The 17812-nt window shown below is 45.2% G+C and overlaps 1 protein-coding gene across 6 annotated transcripts in view; it reads left to right on the forward strand.

Annotated features, from left to right (window-relative positions):
* DYRK1A (dual specificity tyrosine phosphorylation regulated kinase 1A) overlaps positions 1–13559 on the forward strand; it is a 149665-nt gene extending 136106 nt beyond the window's left edge. For all 6 annotated transcript variants that reach the window (XM_030329043.1, XM_030329045.1, XM_030329044.1 and 3 more), the window contains 3 exons: positions 4082–4388; positions 5108–5232; positions 10215–13559. In XM_030329043.1, coding sequence (XP_030184903.1) covers positions 4082–4388; positions 5108–5232; positions 10215–10835 — 1053 coding nt within the window. In that variant the 3' untranslated portion in view covers positions 10836–13559. The remainder of the gene's footprint in view (positions 1–4081; positions 4389–5107; positions 5233–10214) is intronic.
* The last annotated feature ends 4253 nt before the right edge of the window (positions 13560–17812 follow it).

Consider the following 17812-nt stretch of genomic DNA (forward strand, 5'->3'; position numbering starts at 1 on the left):
AAATGTCCCTCTAACTATTATTGCTTTAGCTGCATGCAGCAACTTTTGATATATTTTAAGTCTCATTGATTTTGAAACATTTCTAATTTCCCTTGTGATTTCTTTTTACTCATTGTTATTTAGAATGTTGTTGTATAATTTCAAAATATTTGAGGATTTTCTAGGTATCTTATTGTTAGCTGATTTCTAATTCAATAGCATCATGGGTCAGAAAACATGATTTCACTCCTTTAAATGAAATTCATTGAGACTTGTTTTAGAATATAGCAGGTAATCTCACCTTGTGAATGTCCTGTGTGCCGTTGCAAAGAATTGCATTTTATACAGTTGTTTGGTGTAGTGGTCTACCGATGTCAGTATAGGTCAGGTTGTTCGATTTTTTTTTTTTTCCATATCTTTTACATCCTTATTTTATATGTGTGTGTACATGTGTCTGCCTGTGGATATTTGTTTTATCAATGACAGAGGGGAATGTTAACCTTTAGTGATAATTCTGGATTTGTCTTAATCTCCCTTTCGTTGCTTTATGTGTTTCAAAGCTCTCTTAGTAGGTGTGTACCCATTTAGTATTGTTGTGACTGTGATAAATTGACTTTTTCATTATGATGAAATGTCTCTTTTTATCTCTAGTAATATTTCTAATTGTTAAGTCAGACTTGTCTGGTATTACACTATCTGTACCAACCTTCTTATTCGTAACATTTTCATAGTCTGTACTTTTTGTGCCCTTTAACGTCAAATCTGTCTGTATTTATATATGAAATACGGCTTTTGTATGCAACATTTAGTTGTCAAGCCTTTTAATCCAGTCAGATAGTCTCTTTTTTTCACGTTCAGTTTTTAACCCATTTAGTTATTCGGAAGTTTAGGTTTTAACTGTTATGTTTGTTCTCTGTCTCACCTTTTTCCCCCATTCCTTCTTTCCTGCCTTCTTTTGGGTCAGTGGAGTACTTTCTGGTGTTCTGGTATTTTATTTCATCTCCTCTCTTGACCCTTTAGCTCTTACCCTGTGTGTAATTTTTAGTGTTATATGTACCCTTAATGCATCAGTTGACGTTCACGTAACACCACTCGATCAAGCATGCCCTTTTGTCTAACTGTCTACCTCTTGTGCACGTGGCATCATACGTCACTTCTGCATATGTTATAACCCTCACAGCAGACACGCCGACTGCTTAAATAAAAAGGGACTTTTAAAGAAATTTTGAAACACACACCAAATAAAGATACTAAAAAGGTCTTTTCTGTTTACCTATGTATGTTCTTGATTCCTTCCCACCCTTCTTGGCTTCCGGCCTGAAGAACTTCGTCTGACTTTTTTATTTTGTAGGGAATAACTTTTGCTGATGGTGTCTCTCAGCAGTTGTTTATCTGAAAATATCTTTATTTACTTTCTTAAGGAAGATAATGGACATTTCCATGGATGTAGAATTCTAGGTTGACATTTCAGCAAAAGAGAAAAGAGGTTATAACATTGCTTTGTGTATCACGTTGTTTCTAAAGAGAAGCCAGTGGCTTTTCTAAGTGTCCTTCCCTATATGTAATGTTTCTCCCTTTCCCCCTTCCTTCTGGCTGATTTTAATGTTTTCTGTTTTTGTTCAGTTATTCAGTAATTTGACTCTTAATGTCTCCAGGTATAGCTTTCTTTGTATTGATCGCTTTCGTCAGTTTTTCCTAAGACTGTATCTTTTCCAGTATCTGTTGCTTCAGTCTTTCTTCTCCTTCTAGTTCTCTACTGAAATGTGTGTGACAGGCTCAGCATGATCTCAGAGGTCTCCAGTTTGTTCATGCTGTTTTCTCTTTTGTTGTAGTTTGGATAATTCCTTTGCTCTGTCTTCTGATTCACTGATTTTTTTTTCCTTCTGCTGAGTCCAGTCTGCTGTTAAAACCATTACGTGAATTCTTGATTTCTGATATTGCATATTTTAGTTCTAACATTTCCGCATTTCCACTTACCTTTCAGGGAAAGGTTTCATTTGGTCTTCTGTAACCCCCCATCTATTCACACATGTGCACCTTTTGAACTAAATTCTTTTACCTATTTGTTTATCATGGTTATTTGTAATGCCGGCCTGCCAGTTTCAGCATCTGGGTGGTTTACTTATGTGGATCTTCTGACTAATTTTTTCACTTTGATTATGGACCCATCTTTTTAAAATTTCTTGTGTCTGTAGTTTTTTAAATGCACGCTGGACTTTGTATCTGAGAACAGTTGTGATGGAAGCAAACCCTCCCTCCAGAAAGAGATGCACCTCTTACTCCGTCATATGGGACTCAGTCCATCTCCTTTGTAGCTGAGCTGAATCTGGGCCTTCCTTTGTTTGTTTGCTCGCTCCACCTAGATTCTGTTCTCCACTGTCTTCCTAGGTTTTAAGCAGTGTCTGTGGAGACCTGAGTGCTCTCTCTGCAGCCCTGCTGCCCCAGGCAGTCTGTCCGTCCTGCTGCTCAGTTCCCTGGGGGCTCATGTCTGGGCTCTCCGCCTGCCCTCTGCCTTTGGCCCATCCACACTGCCAGGAGTTGGTTCAGAGTTGGGCTGGATTCTTCTTACCCACATCTCTGGCATTTGCTCCTTCCCTCACCTTAGGTCTCTTCTCTCCTAGAAAGGGCTTCTCATTTTCTGGAACTCAGTCAACCCTGATTTGTTTAGTTCTTGGCACTCAGATGGGTTTTTTAAATGGAATGATTTTGTGGCCTACCTGCTGGCTTGTATTTGCTTTCAGAGGGAGAGCTGTGGTCTCTTACGAATTTCTGCATTGTCACTAGAAGCAAAAATCGGTGATGCCATTCTGAATAAATTCAATATTCATAAGCGTCTTAAGGGTTCTACCACCATCTATTAAAAAAGGAGTTTTCAGAAAAATCTCAACACGTGTTAATTTATTACTCAGCATATTCTAAATGCTTTTAATTTCTTTATCTAAATATGAAAGTGGTGGGGGAGCGCCTGGCCGGCCCAGCTTGAAGACCATGCAACTCTTGGTCTTGGGGTCATGAGTTCAGCCCCACACTGGGTGTAGAGATTACTTAAAAAAATAAACGAGGGGCGCCTGGGTGGCTCAGTCGGTTGGGCGTCCGACTTCAGCTCAAGTCACGATCTCGCGGTCCGTGAGTTCGAGCCCCGCGTCGGGCTCTGGGCTGATGGCTCAGAGCCTGGAGCCTGCTTCCATTCTGTGTCTCCCCCTCTCTCTGCCCCTCCCCCGTTCATGCTCTATCTCTCTCTGTCTCAAAAATAAATAAAACGTTAAAAAAAAAAAATTAAAATAAATAAATAAATAAACGAAATGAGAACGGTAAATCCGAGCGTGTAGGGTTAAACCAGTGAATCTTCACTTGGAGTGATTACCACAGCTTTGGAGAGCCACTGTTAGGAAAGGAAGTGCATCCAAGGTCATGTGTATCAGGCAGAAAAGCGATTCAGACCACTGGGCCGGAGCAGCGGTCGCACCAGAAGGTAAAAGCTTAAGGCTTTTGTGGGCTTCTATTGCATATTATGTGGTTGTGTTTGTTTGTTTTTACAACCTTTAAAAATATAAAACCCATTCATAGCTGAAGCTATAGAAAAACAGCCCAGGCTAGGCCTTTGTTTGCTGACCCCTGGGCTACATGGTCTTTATAGTCATTTTTGGTCTTGAAATTATTTTGAGTTTCTCCAACAACAAGCGCATTTGGAATAGTAATGTGTGAAAATCCAGAGAATCTGAGTATAAAGCGTTCTTTTTTTTTTTTTTTTTAATTTTTTTTTTTCAACGTTTTTATTTTATTTTTGGGACAGAGAGAGACAGAGCATGAACGGGGGAGGGGCAGAGAGAGAGGGAGACACAGAATCGGAAACAGGCTCCAGGCTCCGAGCCATCAGCCCAGAGCCCGACGCGGGGCTCGAACTCACGGACCGCGAGATCGTGACCTGGCCGAAGTCGGACGCTTAACCGACTGCGCCACCCAGGCGCCCCTAAAGCGTTCTTTTTAATAAAGGTCTCAATATATAACGTATTTAAGCATATTTGAAGTTATGCAGGCTTTTACATACTCCATCACATTTAGAGAAAGCTTTTTTTTTTTTTTTTATCTTTCTTCTCTTCAGGAGTATAAACCACCAGGAACCCGTAAACTTCATAATATTCTCGGAGTAGAAACAGGAGGACCTGGTGGGCGTCGTGCTGGGGAATCGGGTCATACCGTGGCTGACTACTTGAAGTTCAAAGACCTCATTTTAAGGATGCTTGATTATGACCCCAAAACTCGAATTCAACCTTACTATGCCCTGCAGCACAGTTTTTTCAAGAAGACAGCTGACGAAGGTACAAACACAAGTAACAGCGTGTCCACGAGTCCCGCGATGGAGCAGTCGCAGTCCTCCGGAACCACCTCCAGCACGTCCTCCAGCTCAGGTCGGTCCTTCTGATACTCGGGGAGGCCTGGAAGCGTTTCTTATTTTTGTTCCAAGGTGGGGGTTACTGTAAAGTCTTTGAAGAATTGGTTGTGGGGATAGGGAGGAATTGTTTTACCTAAATCTACCCTTTGTAGTTAGTAAAACATTTCACCTGTCCCCAAGCTCTGATACTTAATTACCCGTGATAAATTCTGCTTGGCAGTTGGAAACGAAACCCTTTCTTTCTTTTTTTTTTTTAAAAATTTTTTTTTTTTTAATGTTTGTATTTATTTTTGAGACAGAGCATGAGCAGGGGAGGGGCAGAGAGAAAGGGAGACAGAATCCGAAGCGGGCTCCAGGCTCTGAGCTGTCCGCACAGAGCCCGACACGGGGCTCGAACCCACAGACTGCGAGATCATGACCTGAGCCGAAGTTGGGCGCTCCACCGACTGAGCCCCACGGGCGCCCCTCTTAGCCAAAGTTTTCCTTTGGTTTCTTAAGTAGAAATACTTCGTTCACGTGCTTGAACTTTCCCCTAACTTAACCCAAACCAGACTGTCGTGTATTAGTTCACTGGTCGGTGTGAAAGAACTTAGAGAATTGGATGACTTCCTGATACGCTTTGAGGTTCACACAGCTTTTTGTGCGTGCCGTACCTCCGGTGTTAAGTGAGTGTTGGAATACATACTTGAGCAAAGTTAACTTCAGACTTACAAGTACTGTGTTGTGATCCCGAAGGTGGATCGTCGGGGACGAGCAACAGTGGGAGAGCCAGGTCAGACCCGACGCACCAGCACCGGCACAGCGGCGGGCACTTCACAGCTGCCGTCCAGGCCATGGACTGTGAGACTCACAGTCCCCAGGTGAGCTCCCCGCCGTGGAGGCCCGGCCCCGCAGCAGCCGGCCGCGGTGGGCGCCGAGCGCATTTCCGATGGTCGTGTCGTTTACCCCACGGGGTCTCAGCAGCTTCCACGTGTGTAGGGAATTGTGCCCTGTCCGTAACTAAGGCAGCACGTCTTTGCAGTTTTCTCCCTCGCTATGTAGAAGCAGCTAACGTTTCTTGGGTGCATACCAGCCACTGTTCCAGGTGTCATTCGCTGTGTTTATCTCATTTACGACAGTAGCACTTGGAGCCTTACACTGTTCGAGTTTCCCTTTTACCTTTGGGAACTGACCCTTGATGGGTCCAGTAACTTTCCCTGGCTTGTGCTCTTCATTACTGTGCTCCGACCGCTTCCTGTGATCTTCGGTCGCTAATGGTCCTTGATTCCGAATCCGTTTGTGGTCTCTCACCTCCATGTTGTTTTGGGGTTATTTGGGGTTTTTTTTGCTTTTGCTTTTGTTTTTAATATCTATTTACTGTTGAGAGACAGAGACTGAGGCGGGGAGGGGCAGAGAGCGAGGGAGACACAGGACACTGAAGCAGGCTCCAGGCTCCGAGCTGTCAGCATAGAGCCCGACATGGGGCTCGAACTCACGGACGGTGAGATCGTGACCTGAACCGAAGTTGGGCGCTCAACCGACAGCCATGCAGGCCCCCCTCGTTTGTTTTTGAAATGTGTTAAAGAAGAGTCTGTAATCGGGTATTTTTAATGGGATGAAGCAGATGTTGGTAGTAAAAATATTTATGAAATACTCTTTGTAAAATACTAACTCACTGGGCACTGTGTCACGGTGCTGTGTGACGAGGGGCCGGCGTATCATTTGGTAAAAGCGAAGTCAGGACAGGTTGCTGAATATCACGCCCCATTCTCGTGGCTGGGGCTGCTGGGCGCTGCGGGAGAAGACCACAAGCAGCAAGCTGACATGGTCGGTGCCGTTGCCAGTTCCTAGTGCCCAGCCTCTGGGCGGGCTCGCCATTCTTGGTGTCTGCCCCGTTCTCTGTAGGCACCATCACCTCGTGTCTCCCCCGTTCTCTGTAGGCACTGTTTCCAATGCCCCTTCTACTCCTTTTAGAAACTGACCTCTTGCTCAGCCTCTGGCTCCTGGGTCTGCTTGATTCTCTTCTGTCAGCATCTGATCCCCCCAGGTCTCTCCCAGCTGGAGCCAGCCCTCCTCCTGGCCCGTGTCTGTCTGGTGTCTGTTTGGCCCTGTGTCGTGCTAGCCTGTGGTGGCCGTGTTGGGCCCGTGAAGAGTTCCTCGGTCTGCTCCGGTGGGGGACACCGTTGCTGCAAGTGTCACCTGCGGCCGCCACCGAGGAGGCCGGTGCCGGGCATTCAGAGGCTTGTCTTTTTTTGTTCCTCACCCGCGTGGACAATTTTGGCTCCTCCCTGCCCTTTGAAGCACTTTCCCTCTTTTTCCCTTGACAGGATGCCCCCTGAGTTTCCCTCACTGGTCTGGCCTTTCCTTCCCTGTCTCTTTTTCTGGATTCTCTTCTGCCCACCCTGTAGACACGGATGTTCCCGAGGCTTGCCCACTTGCCGGTTGACCTCGCCCACCCTGTCCGATGCCTCAGTACCGTCTCGGCACAGGTCCCTCCTCCAGCTTCATTTCTGATCTGGACCTCGCTCCTGAGCCCTGGGCCTCTGTTTCTCTTCTGTGTTCCTCGTACAGATGGCCCTAGATTCACCCATTTGTTCAAGCCTTACACCTGGGGGTTAGGTTGGGGAGCTGATCCTTGACTCGTCTTTTCCCTCATCCCACAGTTGAATCAAGTAGTAAATTGTGTGAATTCTGAATATCCTAAATGTGCTTTTATTTTCTTCACTTCATCCCATTGCTACAACCGTCTCCAGCCCGCCTTACTATAAAGAATGTTCTAACCTGGTCTTCCAGCATCTAACTCCATTCAGCAGTCAACGCCATTTTCTTCTCTGCAGGCACATGAACATTCAGTAAAGCAGTCTGGTGCGGCTTTTCCCTACTTTAAACCGGTGTTTGGCTTTTCCTTTGTACTTAAAAGGGAATTTAGACTTCCTGCGAAGGTCTCAGTGATTGCCACGGTCTGGTCCTTTTCAGGGCATTCTTTCTCCTCTTTATTTGCTCTGGTCTTACTGGATTTTTGTCATTTTTTTGGAATATACCACGTTCTTTCTTGTTTCTCACATGTTCTGTGCTCAGCCTGGAACACTTTTCCCCTCTCTCGGCTTTGGTCACTGCCACTTACACTTCAGACCTTCACTTAAATGTCGCTATTGGTTTTTGTATCCTTTTTGAGATATTGTATGCATATCCACATACAGATATAGATTCCTAATCTTTGTTCACAAACGATAGCGTGCCATGCACAAGTTGATGTTTTGAGTTTGTTTTTTTGCTTGTTTTTTGGGGGGGTCGTTATATGTTTTATGTGTATTTTTAATATATATTTGGAGCTCTTTCTACATCAGTACCTGGAGAACTTTTTCTTCCTTCTTCTTCACATGATACTCCCGTGTTTAGATATTCCGTAAGTCATTTCCCCTGTTAATTTCCAGTCTTTTTTACTATTACAGATGATGGTAGAATGCCACAGACCTATCACTCATACACATTAAGTATACCTGTGATAGGAACCCCTAAATGTGAAATCGCAGGTCAGAGAGTGATGTGATCTGTAAGTTTTATAATTGCTGTCAGTTGCTCTCCATTTAGTTTTGCCAGTTTAGCCTTCCACCAGTAAGACTTTGGAGAAACAATCGGGGGGGGGGTGGTGATCACCTTTGATCAGTCTGAAATGAAAAATGGTATTGGACAGAAGATATTTTTATTTTGCTTATTTGTTTTTCTTTTTTCTTTAAAAAAATTTTTTTTAAGTTTATTTACTTTTTATGGAAGAGACAGAGAGGAGAGAGAGAGACAGAGAGAGAGAGAGAGAGAGAGAGAGAGAGAGAGAATGAGAATCCCAAGCAGGCTCCACACTGTCAGTGCAGAGCCCGATGCGGGGCTTGATCCCACAAATCGTCAGATCATGACCTGAGCCGAAATCAAGAGTCCAATGTCTAACCAGTTGAGCCACCCAGGCAACCCTGCTTATTTTCTATTTATACATGAATTTGAGTAGTGTTGTAGTTTAAGAGCCGTCAGTATTTTCTGAGAACTTTCTGCCTCTTTTTCTACTGGATTGTTTTCAGTGGTGTGTCTTAAAGTTTGACTCTCCAGACCACTTCCGCTGAGAAAGAAACGCTTTATGTCAGCTCCTGGTAAAAGACATATTTTCCAGCTCGTAAGGACAGAGTAGATAAACAAAATGAGTCAAATTAATAGAAATTGCAAGTACTGCTGATAAAAGGTATCAGGATGTGATCTAGGATGGCAATTTGTTGGGTGGGATGCATGAGGATTTGAGTAAGCCAGGCTGATGATAGACCCCACAAAATATGGTAGCCAAAGGGAGTATGAAGTCTCTTTTTTGGGTAGCGGTCCCGGGAGGGCTTTCAGGTCAGTGGCATGGCTGTCTCCCGTGTCCTGGGCGAATAACTCCGGCCCTTAGGGCCTGGCTGTCTGCTGGCATCCACCAGGCGGGATGTGGGAGGTGTTGGTGGGCCAGGTCCGGCCATGACATAAAAACATCAAAACGTTCATTCGTGTTGCACGGACTAGAACTCAGTCCCGTGGCCATACCTGAGGACGGGGGAGGCTGGGAAGTGTAGTGCCGCCATGTGGACAGCTGGTAGCTGCTGCCACAGGAGTGGAGGCAGTGTTAGCCAGAGTGGTCAGAGAAGACTCGAACCAAAATGGGAAGGAAGCACCCGAGCAGAAATTAGAAGTCAGAGCATTTTAGGCAGGAAGGAACAGTAGGCACAGATGCCCTGAGACGTTGGAAAGATACGACTCCCGGGTGGAGGAATAGGAGGAGGACCCGGTGTTGGAGCCCAGGTAGCAAGAGGAAGGATGGCTGGAGGACAAGGTTGTCGAGACGAACGGTGGCCCCCGAGGCAGACCACCTATGGATTTTGCATTATTTTGTTTTTCTAATAAGTGCACGGAGAAATCATTAAAGGATTTGAATTTAAATAGGAAAGTGATTGGATTTGTGTTTTGAGAAGATTTTTCTTGTTATGAAGAATGGATTGGAACAAAGGCACAAGGATGGAAGCTGGGAGCTGATTTAGGAGGCGGTTGTGCAGTGTGGGTGAGCGGTGGACGGTAGGAGCCTGGGAGAAGGGATGGTGGTGGAGACCAGGGAAGCAGCCAGGCTGGAGCCGTTTCGAAGGCACGCTCCGTGGTACTTGCTGATGGTGTGGATGCAGGAGTTACTGAGCCGCTGATGAAAAGAGTGCTCTTACTGAAACGGGAAAGATGGAGAGAAGAGGGGCTTTACGGGAAAGCCAGGAATTCATTTTGAACCTGTCAGGAATGTTTATTATCTGATCCTTTCCAGAAAAAGTTTGCCGATCCCTGGCCTAAACAATGCATCCCAGGAAAGAAAGTGGCCAGTGAAATACATGAGCCTGTTTATGGGTATAGCTTGCTAAAAATTGCAGCTTTCACAGTAAAATACTGGTTCACTCAAACATCACTTGGAATTTTGCGTTCTAATTTTTTTGTTTTTAATGTTTAATTTTGAGAGAGAGAGAGAGAGAGAGAGACAGACAGACAGAGTGTGAGCGGGGAAGGGGCAGAGAGAGAAGGGGGGAGACCCAGAATCCCAAGCAGGCTCCAGGCTCCGAGCTGTCAGCACAGATCCCGAGGCGGGGCTCGAACTCACAAACGGTGAGATCATGACCTGAGCCAAAGTCGGATGCTCAACCTACTGAGCCACCTAGGCGGCCCGGGATTTTGTGTTCTAGAACTGACACATTAAAAGTTTCAAAAATCCCCTCTGTCTGATTAACATAAATGCTGGTGTCCTAGCTTTCGATTGAAGATTAAGTAAAGCTTGGAAACAGTACTCTGAATAAATGCTTCGAAAATCTTCTTACAGGTGCGTCAACAATTTCCTGCTCCCCTTGGTTGGTCAGGCACTGAAGCTCCTACACAGGTTACTGTTGAAACTCATCCCGTTCAAGAAACAACCTTTCATGTAGCCCCTCAACAGAATGCATTGCATCATCACCATGGAAATAGTTCCCATCACCATCACCACCACCACCACCACCACCACCACCACGGACAACAAGCCTTGGGTAACCGGACCAGGCCAAGGGTCTACAATTCTCCAACGAATAGCTCCTCTACCCAGGATTCTATGGAGGTTGGCCATAGTCACCACTCCATGACATCCCTGTCTTCCTCAACTACTTCTTCCTCTACGTCCTCCTCCTCTACCGGTAATCAAGGCAACCAGGCCTACCAGAATCGCCCGGTGGCTGCTAACACCTTGGACTTTGGACAGAATGGAGCTATGGACGTTAATTTGACCGTCTACTCCAATCCCCGCCAAGAGACTGGCCTAGCTGGACATTCAGCGTACCAATTTTCTGCTAATACAGGTTCTACACATTACATGACTGAGGGACATCTGACGATGAGGCAAGGAGCTGACAGAGAAGAGTCCCCCATGACAGGAGTTTGTGTGCAACAGAGTTCTGTAGCTAGCTCGTGACTAAATTGAAACTTGAGTTTGTTTCTTGTGTGTTTTTATAGAAGTGGTGTTTTTTTCCAAAAAACAAAGTGCAAAGCTGCTTGCATCAGAAGGAGATTAACACACTGAACCGCTACAAGAGGGCAAAGCTGACTTTTTTTTTTCTTTCTTTTTTTTTTTTTTTTTTTTAACTTGAAAAGATTGCAAAGGGACAATGAAGTTTTTCAAAGAGCCATGTCCACAAACCCGTCGTCACGGAGAGCGCAGAGGTGTCCTCTTTTCGCCTCCCCCATTTTAACTTGCCACACCCCAGCCGTAGTGGGTTTTTTTTGTCTTTTCTGTTCCACAGAAGTTAATGTTCAGATGTTGGTCTTGGTCATTTGCCAACTAATTTTAAAATAAAAAGGCACTGCACATAATTTGCATAAAGGGCCCCACGAGGGTGTTTTTTTTCCTTTTTGTTTTTTTCCTTTTTCCTCCCTTTACCCCCCTCCCCCCCCCCCCCCGTTTGTTTTGTTTTGGGTGGGGGGTGGGAAATTTGGGTTTTTAAGTCCTCTAAACACACTTGGGCACGGAAACGCAGTACTGTAAGGAAGAGGGACCTCCAGCTGACACAAACATCACCTTCAGCTGTATGGAAGGGACGGTTGTTTTGGAGTTTGTTTGTAAGGCACAGTGAGCATGCTAAGTGGCGGGGATCAGAACTCTCCTGTCTGAACCTACTGAGGAGCAAAGCAGCAATTACATGGGATCCCGTGGGTCTCCTGTTGGAGAGGCCACGGTAGATAGTAATGGAACGTGACTGGTCTCCTAACCGAGGTGCACTGAGAAGCGATCAACGGGTCAGTCGTGGCCAGTCCTGGGGAGGTCTGAGTGGTGGTCTTTGGGATAACCTTTGGCCTTATGGATTTGGACTCGAAATTAGAAGAGCCTACCATTTCAGATGCAATCACTTTTGGACATGCTTTTGCAGACAGTCCTTAATGCTGAAAACACAGAGAATGGGTAATTCAAGAGGCCTTTCTTTTAAAATAGACTTTTGTGACCCACTAATTGTAAGGTATTGCAAGGTCACTTTGCGTGTGTCATAAAGTTGACTTCCTTATTGGTTGAAGGTCACAGAAGTAGTGGTTTGCTTTGATGGAAATAGCTACAGCTGTGTCCCTTCCTGCTTTTTACTTTTTTTGTTTTTTTTGTTTTTGTTTTTTTTTGTTTCGTTTTTGCTTTTTTTCTCGGCACGTGGTATCTCCACCATTTCTTCTGCACAAAGATGTCTTCTGTTCATCCTGAACATTTTTAAAAAATGCAGAATTTTATGTGACTGCTTTTTTGCCTCACAATTATGCTGTGAATTTTACAAAAATTTATTTTCTTTTTTGATAATTTATTGTACCAAAGCTGTTTTTATAGCACATAGATGTCTGTAACCAATAATGTAGCAGTCCTGCACTTTGACACAAGGTGTAACTAGACCATTTTTAAATGTCAGTTGAAAATTATGGCTGTACTATTGCTTAAACAAAACTGGAACTGTTGTTGAATCCATAGCCAATACATCTACAGCAATCTGTGTTCTGAACATAATCGATTGACATCTAATTCAAGATGACAGCATCTGTTACATTCTAAATGTGTTCAGGCTTCTGAAGGTAAAGGGACACTGGATCCAGAAGCTATGGAACCAGCAGTCGATTCTTGTATTCCTGATTAACCTACTTGTAAACTTGAAAGCAAGACCTTGATTGCACCAACAGGTCCAAAATATGAGCACGAGTAAAGCAAAACTCTCATGCGTGACCTGAAGTGAACAGGCTGGTGTTTAACAGGTGCCTAGTTTTGAGATTATGCTGCCTTAATGTAACACAGTCTGGCAGTTGCTAAATTTGTGTTCCCATTTTAAATTGACCAATTTTAGGGTGTTATACTTTTGAGCGGTTGAATTGGGAGAATGAAGATAAGTAATTTATCTGTCCAGGATCAAAAGAAGCCTAGGAAAGAAGCAGTAATCTACCTCTGCCGATAACCCTGTTCAAAACAACTCAGCAGAACACCACATTACTTTTTATTGGTCAATTCCATGTGGCTGACGAGGTCAATTTTTTCTGAACAAAAAGCAGGTTTTTATATGTAAACAGTGACAAAAAGAAAGGCTTAAAACTATGTGAATGTGAATGGAAACTTGGAAATACCGTTTTTATAATCCACAAAATTTTTTTGTTGTTAATCAGGAAATCCATATTTATTTTGTAATTAAATGTCAAGCCTGTGGATGATTTTTGAACTTGGTAGTTCATAAAAGTTTACAGTGAATAAAAGGATATCATCTTGAGTATAGCAATATCAAAAGGAATCAGTAGTTACTGCTGTTTAGGACTATAAGGGGAAGATGTTATATGGGTCAGGTCATTTTTTTCTGTGCTGGTTGCCACATCTTAGCAAGCACCAAAAACGAAAGCAGTTTTTAAACCGCTATTTACATAAAGGAAATCATAAAATCCAATGCTTCTGCATACTGTGTTATGTTACAGTCCAGTTTTGTGTGCTTTACTACACGGTTTGGTTACAGGACTTCTGTGCATTGTAAAACATAAACAGCATGGAAAAGGTTAAATACCTGTGTGCAGATTGTAAGATCTGGTCCGGACTTGCTGTGTATATTGTAACGTTAAATGAAAAAGAACCCCCCTTTGTATCATAGTCATGCGGTCTTATGTATGATAAACAGTTGAATAATTTGTCCTCAGACTCTTTACTATGCTTTTTTAAAACTAAGAAAGATGTAAACATAGTAAAAAAATCTTCCTATGCAATTAACCTGGTCCAGGTAATGGGTCTGGTAGGTATACTGAGTATAAGTTTGGTCAAATGTGTAAGAAGGAAATGGTAGTGGCGTGGACCTAGGCTTCCCAAATCCCGGAAAGTGAAAACTGGAGGTTTTGGTTTTGATCATTTTGATTTTCAAAATCATTTCTTTATATGAGTGATTACTATATTCAGTTTCTCTCCTATTCAGAGTGCTAATAGCTTGTAGTTTTTAGAATGGATGTGAGGGTTCAGTGGTTTTTCTTTTAATAGGTTTGGACCTTCTGGGAAACCAGAGGAAATACACGTCATCTCGTCCCTCCTTCCCCAGATCCACGTGGGGGGGCGAATCAGGGACTTTGTTGTGTGGAGTCTGGAACTCCTGCCACAGTGAATTAACGTGTAACCTAAAGTCTTTTCCTTTTATAAATTAATATGTAAGTATATATGAGGGTGGCTTTCAGGAAGGCAGAAAACTTAAACAGTTAAATGTGATTCCGTAAAAGGCAAGTTGGCCGCAGAAAGTTAGGCTTCATCAGAAAGAAAGAAAAAAAAAAAACCCTGGCTTTAGTTTTTTTCTTAGGATCGGAGCATTTTGTTTAACTTCGTTAAGTGGTACGTTTTAGATGGGATCAAGACTCCAAAAATCCTAAGCAGACCTGTAAAAATCCTTAAGGCTGCAGTAATTCTAGAAGACCCACGAAATGCCTGTTGCATTTGTCCCTGTACCCTCCTCCTCAGCTCCTGTGTTGTGAAACTGACTGTTGCAGTAAGTCATATGATAAAAAATACATAAACAAAACACAAAGACAGGATAGCAAATGCCAAATTTTTTCCAGGGCACTTCTCCAGTTTCCTTTTGGCCTTTAGTTTGCTCTCAGAATACAAGCTCAGTACTCGTTTTTATGTCCAGTTCTGTAGTGGTGACCAGAACTGATAGGTCAGATGGTTTGTTCCAGATACCAGAGGTTGGTTTTTAGCGCCATATATGAAGACAGAAATTTTAAGATTAAGGTGTGGGCAGGGCCCATTCTGGTATCCTGAGATGGTCTTCAGATTTCTTAGAACCCTCCCTGGGACAGCAGGTGGCCCCCGCATTGAGAAGCCCTTGGTGTCAGAGTAGAGCAGAAGCTCTCATTTTCTTCATCTTGGATCTCCTTCGCTAGACTTCATTTCCTAGGGTGAAAACATAACAGTAAGTAATTTTTAGGACAAGGAACAAGAAAAGAGACCCGAAGAAAATAGCTTATTTTCTTTGTCGTCCCTCAAAATGCATAGCAGTACCCTGTGTCCCGACATTCGTCCCCCTGGGGGTCACCTGGCCTCGTAGTTTTACATGTCCCTGTGTTTCAAGCACTAGTTATTTTTTGTGCAGACTCCTTGAGCAAGGTAAGTGGACCATCGGTTTGTGTGTGTGTCTTTCTCGCTGGTGTGCGCGCAGCCTGTGTCCCGCCCGGGTTTCGGTTGCTCCAAGTGAGCGGTGGGCACCAGGGTGCTCTTGCACGACTTTCGGTGAGCACCAGGTATTTGTCTTCATTAATTTGTTTCCACTTTCTTACCCTAAATCTTGTCCAAAGACAAAAAGAAAGCTACGTCGCCAACTAAAACGTTCAGATTTCAGCACACGCGGGATAACCAGGGGCGAGTATCCCTCGCTTTCCGGAAGTTTGCATTGTGCCGCTCGTGTTTGCAAAAAGACCCGTGGTAGCACGGTAACGGCCTTTTTTGTGAGAGCGAAACTCTTCAGATTTCCCGGGTCAGCGAACACCAGGACTCCGGGGGGGGGGGGGGGGGGCGAGGTCTTCGGCCATTTCGGACGTGGGAAAGTTTTCGGCTGGCGGAAACCTGTGACTGCACACCTAGTGGTCTCCTGACCTGAAGGCGGTTTGTTGTTCGTGGTTTCCCACCTTGAGATGATGTCCTCTTCCTGAGAAGTCGGAGGGGCGGGGATTCAGGCGTGTGAATTTCGTGTCGGGAGTTCCCCGCCCTCCACGGGCGGGGCCTGAGCCTCACCGCCCTCTGCCCCCCCCCCCCACCCCGCCCCCCGCCGCGGTCAGGTTCAGCTCCCCCGCTTCTGAAGGAGCGGAGGACCAGAATGGGGATCTTCTCGGCTAATACGAATTTTTTTTTAAGCGGGGAGGAGAAATCATGGCAGAGTTGCTGGTGACGGGTGGAGGAGGTGGGGGTGGGGCCTGGGCAGCTGTGGTTTGGGGGAAGCTTTCCGGGTGATCCTGAACCTGTATAGCCAGGCGCCTCTCAGGGCGAGGAGGTGCCTGCGGCTCATCTGACAGAAGTCTGTAGTAAAGAGATTTTAAAGTGTAGATTTATTATTGAAGCTTTTATACATATAGATGTATAAAATATATATAAACGAGCAACTAAGACTCATCACTTACATTGCATTATAAAATGTCACAGACAAGCCTCCAACAGAGTCAGAAATGGTCAGATGTAAGGGTCTCAGACTTCAACAATTTGTGTCTTTCTGGCATCTTCCCTTTTGGAACTGGGTTGATGTGACCTCTCCGCAGCCCTTGGAGGTCCCGTGAGAACGACACGTGTTAAGTGTCCCAACAGCGGGCCGGGGACATCGTCCTTCACGCCTTGGCCCCACTTGGTCTTTGTGAAGCGCAGGAGTTCTCCGGGCCACTGGCCCCTGGTCTGAGCAAGCAGACGTTTGGGAAGCCCCGTGGTTGTCCGCTCAGAATCGGGTCCCGTCCTTGCTCTTCTCCTGGGCAAGTTGCTTTACCTCTCCGAGCCTCCCTTTCCTCTTCAGTAGAGTGGGAGTAACTGTAGTATCCCCTGTATGGGATTCTACATAGGCTTCAGTGAGCTAGTAATGAACGTAAGGATCATAGCTCGGCATGGGAAGCACTCGAAAAATAGAATCTGTAACTGAATACAGAGCTTGACTCTGCAGCACGAATCAATCTACCTTTTCTATATGTGAATATAGCAGCCACCCCGGGAACTCAGGTGAGCAGTGTTTTCTGTGGATGATTCAACAGGATTATTTTCCAGTTTACTTTTATTCCTGGAGTCTGCCACTGGGTTGTAACTTTTCCTTCAGTACTTCGTTTTGCTGCTACTTACATCTATTTTACGATTCTGAGGTTGTATGTTTTGTAGTTTGCTTTGAGATAACGTGTGATATTTAAATGTCTCATAAAGGACGGTTTTCAAGTAGAATTTTCCTCTACAGCTTCAAGGAGGCTGGAGGAGTAACTGTGGAAAGGCAGTGTGGTTAGACCTGGTCGTCTTGCGTCCAGCGGCCCCTCTCCGCTCGTCCCTGTCGCCACCCCGAGGCAGACGTGTTGAGTGGTTAGCCTTCAGAGTTGGGGGAAAACAGGAGAAGTAGACGATCGGTTCCTGGGTTCATAAACGGATAACCGTGGGGAAGCTTTTAGAACTTAATTGGTTATAACCCACATTTTGAAAGCATGAGGGGCTAGCTACTGCTGGTTTTCTGTTTTTATTTTCTGTTCATTTTGTCGACACGGTAGGAGACTGTCTACCTCCACATCTTGGAGTCCCTCCACGTGATTCCCTTTTCATTCCCTTCCTTAGAACAAGCCTAAGGACAACACTTTGTAGGGCAAAAAGCCAGTTCATGAGCTTTAGAATATACATGACTGGCGTTCCCTCACAGGGACATGTGCACTACACGGGCCTGTGGCTTTGGATAGAGATGAAAACAAGAGACCTGATAATGGGGTCTAAGTGTTCACCTGAGGTAGAGACGACTCTTTGGGGAACAGCAGTAACCCCCCACCCCGTCCCACCCCCAGCTAAGATTCGGGTAACAGACGGCCGTCTACCTGCAAAGCAAACCTCTTGACGGCTCTCGGTCTTGGGCCCGCCCTGTTGGCACGTGGCTGCCCCTTGGGGCCTGGCCTGCAGGGGTGCAGCTCCGACCTCACCCCTCTGGGGCAGCGTGGGCAGGGCTGGCCTCCCTCGCCAATCCCAGACTTGCCTGGTGCTTTGCTGTTGGCAGAGTGCTTACCCGGCACGTATCTGCTTCCCACTGCCCTCTGACCCGAGTCCGACTCTCTCCGAGGGCTTCCTCCACGTGTGGGGTGTGGACGCTGGCAAGACTGGTCCCCTCCTTCCCGGAGCTGAGAGCTTTTCCGAAGGTGTCCCCCGCCCATCGTGTAGGGGCTGTGAAGATTCAAGCTTGAGGCCTTCCCATGTGCATG

The sequence above is a fragment of the Lynx canadensis genome, chromosome C2 (assembly GCF_007474595.2).
Source record: "Lynx canadensis isolate LIC74 chromosome C2, mLynCan4.pri.v2, whole genome shotgun sequence".
Taxonomy (NCBI): domain Eukaryota; kingdom Metazoa; phylum Chordata; class Mammalia; order Carnivora; family Felidae; genus Lynx; species Lynx canadensis.